This window comes from Lactuca sativa, chromosome 1 (genome assembly GCF_002870075.4).
Source record: "Lactuca sativa cultivar Salinas chromosome 1, Lsat_Salinas_v11, whole genome shotgun sequence".
NCBI classification, from domain to species: Eukaryota; Viridiplantae; Streptophyta; class Magnoliopsida; order Asterales; family Asteraceae; genus Lactuca; species Lactuca sativa.
The window spans coordinates 30,556,408-30,565,111 of NC_056623.2; the positions used below are offsets into that span (position 1 = coordinate 30,556,408).

General features: G+C 37.4%; 2 protein-coding genes across 2 annotated transcripts; both read left to right on the forward strand.

Annotated features, from left to right (window-relative positions):
• The first annotated feature begins 256 nt into the window (after positions 1–256).
• LOC111913456 (perakine reductase) lies at positions 257–2,973 on the forward strand. Its single transcript, XM_023909151.3, has 7 exons — positions 257–535; positions 1,142–1,312; positions 1,431–1,634; positions 1,707–1,879; positions 1,964–2,060; positions 2,139–2,292; positions 2,480–2,973. The coding sequence occupies exons 1-7, from the start codon at positions 473–475 to the stop codon at positions 2,662–2,664; spliced, it is 1,047 nt and encodes a 348-aa protein (XP_023764919.1). The 5' UTR covers positions 257–472; the 3' UTR covers positions 2,665–2,973.
• A 400-nt stretch (positions 2,974–3,373) lies between these two features.
• On the forward strand, positions 3,374–7,240 carry LOC111913457 (uncharacterized). Its single transcript, XM_023909152.3, has 5 exons — positions 3,374–3,698; positions 4,251–6,477; positions 6,568–6,649; positions 6,753–6,800; positions 6,890–7,240. Exons 1-5 carry the CDS (start codon positions 3,419–3,421, stop codon positions 7,091–7,093), a joined length of 2,841 nt encoding a protein of 946 aa, XP_023764920.1. The 5' UTR covers positions 3,374–3,418; the 3' UTR covers positions 7,094–7,240.
• The last annotated feature ends 1,464 nt before the right edge of the window (positions 7,241–8,704 follow it).

Genomic DNA, 8,704 nt, shown 5'->3' on the forward strand with positions numbered 1-8,704 from the left:
TGTTTTAAGAAGTTTCACCGAAACATCAACAAGTGATGGCAAAACAAGTAGAAACCGAGCATCAAAATGTTTGTTTTTTGTCCAGAAATAGAAAAGATAAAAAAAAATTGCTATTTTTATATATAAAAAAGAGCAGTAAAAAGGTAAAATAATAAATGAATGGAAAAAAATCAATCTCTGTTACCCAATAAAATGGTAAAAAGTTTTTTCAAATACACTCATAAATAGTTTTTTAAATAACCCTGTTTTCATCAATAACTCGACGTTTTAAAGCCAATCGAAACAAAAACCTTACAGAGTGAATTCAGTTCCTACAGTTTACCTACCACAGTCTAGACTATCGACGCGACGCGAGCATTGAGGTCACCTACCTTAGTCAATCGTCTCGAGTGCTTCCATGAAACGTGGTGAAGTTCACTGAGTTCACCTACCACATTCGATAGTCTCGACTCTCGACTTGAGCATTGCAACAATGGCGGAGCGTAATTCAACTTTCGAGATGCCTAGAGTGAAGCTTGGGAATCAGGGGCTTGAGGTCAGAGTCTCGATTTATCTTTTCCTTTTCTGTTTCATATATGATCAGCCAGCATTTTTTCACCACATCCTAGTTCATTGGCACAAATCAGAAACGATAGTTTGGTCTCTTTCATTGATCGTAGCAAAATTCTAATTGGTATTTATCTTGTTTGCATTTTGTCGGATTATGTTGCTCGCATATCTGATTCTCTGATTAAGTTCCTATCTAGTTGCTACGTGCATTCCCAAACTTGTGTGATCGTTTGGTTTGATTAATAGGATCTGCCTCCTCGGTGCAGAGATTCCTGTGAAGCGATTTAGAAAAAAAAAAAAAAAAAAAAAAAAAAAAAAAAAACACTTCTATCAAACATTCAAACCCTAGCGTTACCCTATTCATCTGTTTTAAACAAATCTCATTTTTCGGATCAGATCATTGCTCAGAGAGTATGTTAAATATTGAACTATGATCCATAAAACTCTATAAGTTCTTAGCCTACTTAACATGTACCTTGATTTATCATTTTCTGCAAAAGATCAACCTTGATTGTCTGACAGAGAGAATGGTTCTAAGTTGCAAATTAGATATGGATCTGTTAGACATTCAACCGCATTTTCCTTTATACAGGTCTCAAGATTAGGGTATGGCTGCATGGGGCTTACAGGTATCTATAACAATCCTCTCCCTGAGGAAGAAGGCATCAAAGTGCTCAAGGAAGTTTTTAGTAGAGGAATTACATTCTTTGATACTGCTGATGTATATGGGGTTCAGCATGCTAATGAGATACTAGTTGGGAAGGTAATTGGATTTCCTTATACTAAACAACAAAGCTATATAAATAATCTTCATGAAATTCTTGCCAATGTAATCACATTGCCAAACATTTATCCTAGTTGATTAAACTGGAATGCTGCAGGCATTAAAGGAATTACCTCGAGAAAAGATCCAATTAGCCACAAAATTCGGTATATTCAAGATTGAACCCACTGGTATTAAAGTCAAAGGTACCCCTGAATATGCACGTTCGTGTTGTGAGGGTAGCCTAAAGAGGTTGGGTGTGGATTACATTGATCTCTATTACATACATAGAATTGACACAACTGTTCCTATTGAAGACACTGTAAGTTTACACTTGTGGACCTTGATTTCTTGAGTTTCACATACAGACATTACATATTCTTTTGAAATACAGATGGAAGAACTTAAAAAGATGGTGGAAGAAGGTAAGATAAAGTACATCGGGCTATCTGAAGCTAACGCAGACACGATCAGGAGAGCACATGCCATTCATCCAATCACTGCTTTACAAATGGAATATTCCCTTTGGACCCGTGATATTGAGGAAGAACTGATTCCATTGTGCAGGTATATTTCTATTTTCTATTCAATCTATTGATTTATTTCCCATTTGGGTTTTTGTATGTTGCCCTAAATTTGTTTGTTGCAAAGGGAACTTGGAATAGGCATAGTTCCATACAGTCCTGTTGGGCGTGGATTTTTTGGGGGCAAAGCAATTAAAGAAAGTGTACCCGAAAATAGTATATTGGTAAGTAATCAACTACATATATCTTTGCATTAAAGTTAGGAGTATAAAAAGCTTTTGATATCAAAGATTCTCTCTTAGGGTTCACATCCAAGGTTTACTGGAGAAAACTTTACAAAGAACAAGGTTGTTTATGATCGTGTAGAAGCAATGGCAAAAAATCACGGATGTACCCCTATTCAGCTTGCTCTTGCTTGGGTTCTTCATCAGGGGGAGGATGTAGTGCCTATTCCTGGTAAGTTTACTATAAAGAAGAAGAAATATATGTACGTTGCTATTGGTAAAATATAAACTAAATTGTTATTAAGAGTAAAAAATGTGAGAAAGTTGTTATTACGGAATTTATAAGTACATTAGACTACATTGAGTAAAGTATTTTACTATTTCTGATTGGTTGGTTGCTGGTTCTTTTTTTGACATAGGTACAACTAAGATTAAGAATCTTGATGAGAATGTTGGTACAGTTAAAGTGAAACTTACAAAAGAAGACGTTGAAGAAATTTCTAATGCGGTTCCTATCGATGAAGTTGCTGGTTGTAGAACTGGTGAAGCTCTTCTACGTATCTCGTGGAAATTTGCAAATTCGCCCCCTAAGAACAACACTTGATCATCTTCATGCACCCATGCTCCGCTATATACCTTTTGTGCCCCTATACTTTGTGGACACTGTGATTTATCTTCCTCATGTTAGCAGTTGTGGGAATTAGGTATTGTTGTTGTTGTTGTTGTTGTATGTTGGCAGTGAGATTGGTTGGTTAGCGGTGTAAGTAAACACATGTTTTAAGCTTTGTTTTTCTTCAAAGGTGTTTCGATATATGTGGATCCTAAATTGTAGAATATGGTTATATGTGTTGAGAAAGTTTTGTATCGCTGAGAAAATGAATAATACATCTCTTATGTGGATGTAACACGATTATCTTGATTGTGTGAACCAGATTAATTCTTGTGGTTATTATTTTTCTTCGCATCTTTAATAATGTGTTTTGTAATTCTAAAGTCTAAACCCTCGCAAAATGTGCCCCGAAAATACAAAATGCTAAGTTTGAACGAGTGATGAACCTTTAAATGTCATGGCCTACTATACATATTTACCCTCTTTGATATACATATATTGCTATGATTAAAATAAAAAAAAGCAGGCATTTTAAAAAGAGCAAAAAATAAACAAAAAGTAGTTTGTTATTTTTATCGATTAATATGGTGTTATTTTGCAACCCGATTTTTAGTGTGAAGTTTTAACGACATTAGTTGAAAGATGGAGGTGCTGAAAGAAAATTTTGACCATTCTTTTGTTTTTATGCAACACTTTCATACTGTTCGAGAAGCAACTGTCTGACGAAAGAAGGTCCACCCCCACTGCCATGGCTTCGACGGAGCAGCCTCCGAAGAAGCGAAAACTGTACGACCTGCCGCAACCGCCATCAACAGCAGAGCCACAGCCACCGGCGCCTCAGACGAGTGCGAATGTACCTACTACAACCCTATCGCAGGAAGAAATTGCCCGAAAGCGGAGAAATCAAGAGGAGATTGCCAATTTCTACGAGTCTTACAAGCGTCTTAAGTATTGTATTTCTCAGAAGGATGCTCGTCTCATGCCCGAACTTGAACAGGCTTATCTCTCCCTCATCACCGCCTCCAGAGGTACGCATTTCTTAAAGAAAACTATCTATAAACCCTAAAATTAACTATTAAGATGATGAAAATGAGACTATGTTAGTAATTCATGTTACAATTGCTACCAAGACTTATCCGATTCGTTATTTACTCCGGCTCTATAACTTCTAGTTATCAGTATATGTAATCTGTGCGTGAATTTGTTTATTTGATGTGCAATAGGTGCTCCTCTGATCCAAAGAAAGCAATAAGATTTATCCATTTCAAACCTAGCACTCTTCAAATGCACCTGTATACCACCAACCTTATTGATGTTTTGGTACTTATATTGTTGGATTTAGAAAGAAGAAAGGCAAACAAAGTTATCTTATAACCTCTTAGTTTTATTCAAAGACAACAACATATTTTGAAGTTTACAGTTACAAACATATATATAAAACATTTTCACTAACCGTTGTATCCACTTTGTTATTTTGATTGTAATAGACAAAAGCTATCTTCTACAAAATTCCAATGGTACCAGTTTTGAAGTGCAACAGAACTCATTTGATCATCATTTAAAAAATGTTTTTAACACAGGTTGCACAAGTGTTCAACGTCTTGTAGCAGAGTTTGTCCCCAAATATGCATCATGTTGCCCTACTGCTCTTGAAGCAGCAGCAAAAGTTTGTATCAATGTACATAACTGGAGCATGGCAATCATAAACAGAGGTGAAGATGCTGATGGTTTCTCATTTGGAACTGCTAAAATCTGTATATTTGGTCTATCTACTATCTGTCAAGCTGCTTCATCAGAAACACCAACATCCTCTGTTATCCAAGGCATCTGTTCAGCTGTCTTTCTCAATGTTCTAACCTTCTTTATTTCATCATTCGAGGGACAAGGAATCTTCCAGATTGTAAACAAAGATGTTACAAACATCTTTGATTCTCCAAAAACATTCTCTGAGCTCAAAGAAAAGTTTTCTAACGAAAATGAAGCTCCATCTGTCATATTATCCAAGTTTCGTGTATTATGTGTGCTATGGATTTTCTTTACCTGTCCTAGAAATTCACTTGCAGCATGCTTTGAGCTCTGTACTTCTAGTTCAACTTCAACAGATGCTGTTCCTGTTCCCAATGGGGGGCAGTATTTTCTTAATCAGGTGACAGCCGGACTTGACACATGTGATGATGAAGTTTCAACAGACAAAAACTGCTTATTGAGTCTGGTTCTTGATAAGGATCCATCATTAAAAAAATGGATACTTTCAACAGTCAAAAGCATTAGTAAATCAGCTTCATCTAACATTGTGTCTGACATCACCTCTGCTTTTGAGAAAATATTAGAAGAGTTGAAGTCAGGGGAAAAACAAGCGGACAGCGATGGAGACGATACAAATTCTTCCAAATTTACCCCTAGGCAGTTTTTAGTTCCTAGAACCTCAGAAGCTTCTGTTAGAGAAGGATCAATTACATCCAACACAAGTTCCAACAACAGTGGAGGCCCAAAATCTATGGACCTAGACTCTGTAGATCACAAAGAGCTCCCCCACGCCAGCTCATCAACTCCCCGGGACCCATTCGATGGAAGAAATCAAATTGGCAATAATAGAACATTCGAATCACCTAACAAACATCATTTAACCCCGTTGACCGGTCAACCGAGTTGGCTCGGTGATGGCGACCGAGCTGCAATGGATGTTTACACAGCTTCAAGACAGCTTTGGGTGGGGTCATTAGGTGGGCCCGACTCACCTGAGGGACATGTAAGGTTTCAATTTGAAAGATTTGGTCCAATAGATAAGTTTTTATACGTAGCATTTAAAGGGTTTGCAGTTATTGAGTATAATAACATTTTGGATGCTATAAAGGGTAGGGAAGTTATGAGGGGGCGTTCTCCTTGGGTGATAAAGTTTTTAGATATAGGCGTAGGCACAAGAGGCGATATAAATGGTGTGGCTGTTGGGTGTAGCTGTCATGTGTATGTTGGAAACATTCAAAGCCAGTTGGAGAAAGATGAGATATTGTATGAAGTAAGAAAAGTAGTTTTTAAGGGCCCACTTGCAGTTAATGAGCTTATGAGTGAAGGTGCTTTGTTGATGGAATTTGTGTCTCCTGAAGAGGTTGCCACAGTTATTGGACATCTTAGACATTATCGTAAAGATAAAACCCAAAGGGATTCTGTTTCTTTCCAATCAAACAATATGCAATACCAAAATTGGACGTATAGGAATAATCCGGAAACTGTTTCGCTATCACACATGCAGGGGCATTATGGTCCACCATCACACTCACAGCCGATACAAATGAGACCTATGTATTATCCTCCTCCTCCTCCGCCGCCTCCTCCGAATAGCTCGTGGGGGGACCCACAGCCACACGGGATGATTCATCATCATCATGTGGCAGCACCTCCTCCTTTCTTGCCTCCTGCTGCTTCTGTAACTCCACTCACTCATAATGCATTGCCACCGCCACATCATGATCAGATGTATTATGTGCCACCTCAGCCTGACGTGGGACCACCTCCATTACCACCTCAGTTAACCTTGCCACCACCATTACCATTACCACCACAACCAAATATGCCGCCTCCGTTACCGATTCATCAGGAATTACCGCCACCATTGCCGCCGTCTCCACCTCCTTTGTTCGAGTCTCAGCCACCACCTCCGCCACCACCAGCGGTCGAGTCTCCGATGATGGGAAGTCACTGGCAGGGGACATTGAGTAAAAGTGGGGTTCACTACTCTACAATACATGCACATAAACTGCATTCAGATGTCTGCAATTATTCGGATAATAATATCTCAGAGCCTACAGAGTATTATTTTTTTTTTTTCATTTGATATATTCTCTTTTGGATATATAAATAAATTACTAACTTGTATTGATTTATGTTGGTGATTTGTAGATGGCCTGCTAAACTAGATATAACAAAGCGGACTGACTTTAGACATGTGATGTCAACATTTTCTAGCACCCCACCACACAAGGTCATATAATTAATAATTCTATATAATTTTTTTTATTAAAGGCTATAAAATTATTTATTAATACTTGTGGTGTGTGTTGTTTGATGATTGATTTGATATACAGAGAGAAGTATGCCAACTCCTCCCAAGTGCTGCTGCTGACCAAAAAGGGGTAACTAACTTATGATCTTAACTACCACTGTAACTTTCTATGTTTAGCTGAATTATGTTTTATGATTTTTTTGTTTTTTTAAATTGCAGTTTCAAGATTTTATATCATACCTGAAGCAAAGGGAGTGTGCAGGAGTGATAAAGATTGGGACTACTAGAACCATATGGTCAAGACTTGTGTTCATTCTCCCTTACTCACATGAGACATGCTCTCTTCTCTCCATTGCCCCTGATACACCAGACTGCCTCATTGCTCTTGTTCTACCTAAAGAAACCAATTTTGAATGGGTATAATAGTAATTAACCAACTAATTCTAGCTACTACTCGATGGACAATGGATGTCATTGTGTTCTTGTTTTGTACATACGTAAAGCCGCCATTGTATGTATACGTTTAGAGATTTTAAGTTCAAATAGAATGCGTACAATTTTATGTTGGTATGTATTTTGTCAATTTTTGGGTTTGACTTAATAACGCCTGATTAACAACGCCTATTGAAGTTTGAAAGTGAAAGACGAAAGCTAAACGACAATTGTGGGAGATTCTAGAGATTAAAATTGTAATAACCACAGAGAATGCTTTTGTTATACAATAAAGCATTATGATAAGCTAAAACTTTACTAGGAATGCAAATAATCACCTTTTAAAGTAAGAAAAATAAGAGCATTAGTATTTGGTGCAATAAAATCGAAATTTATAGAGTGAATGAGTTTTTAACGATTGCAGCTTAATAATTATATTTTGTTAAACAGTTATTATGAGAGTAAAGAGACTAGGAGTTAAGTAATGACAAAAGCTTCAAAGCAGTATTATAATATTTTACCGTTACAGGCAACATCAACAATCAAAGTGGCGCAGCGGAAGCGTGGTGGGCCCATAACCCACAGGTCCCAGGATCGAAACCTGGCTTTGATAAAAAAAAAAGTGGCTTCCGTTTCCATTTTTCATTCCCTTATTCTTTCGCATTTTAGCGTAATGCCCCCTATACAGCTTCACTTATGCCCACGTTACACTTTTGGATATTTATTGTATCCAAAGTAATCGGTTCTATTATGAATTCATGCTTTTAGTTTTGAGCCTCTTTGCCTTGATTTGGGGGTTTGGAATTGAATTTTATTTTAGAATGGCAAGGATATATTATAAGAGAAATTAAATATTTTTTCACTTTTCTTTCCATCCATATGAAATTATAACAAGTGTCTTAAACAATACTAATTATATATAAAAATATAACACTTATCATCATTTTGCATCAATAAGAAAATAACTATAAGAAAAAGTAAAAAGATATTTAATTTCTCATATTATAAAGGAGGAGAAAGTCTTTCCCTCCCAACAGTTATCATCATTTTGGTGGGTGGTGGGTTGTAGTGGTGTTGGTGGGTGAGTAGTGGCGTGTGGTGGTGATGGCTGGTGGTAGCGAGTAGTGGTGGTGTGTGGTGAAGTTTGGTGGTAGTAAGTGGCGGGTGGTGATGGTGGTAGTGGTGGTGAGTGATGATTGGTAGTAGGCATGGTTATAATGGGTGGTGGTTTTGGTGGATGTTAGGTAGGGGTGACGGTGGCGGGTGGTAGTGATGAACGGTGATGGGTGTTGATTGATAAGTGATGGTGGCAGGTGGTGGTGACATGTGGTGATGTTTGGTGGTGGTGGTGGTAAATGGTGGTAAGTGGTGAGTGGTGATGGTGGTAGGTGGTAATAGTAGTGGTGGGTGGTGATGATGGTTGGTGGTCTTAAGTGGTGATAGGTGGTATATATATATTAGGCGAATGCCCGCGCGTTGCGCAGAAACACCTATATAGTTGAAGTCTTTACAAATATATGATTTTTTAAATATAACAATAACATTGTTGTTAAATTTGATATAATAATTTGTATATATACTAAATTGATATAATATATTGAT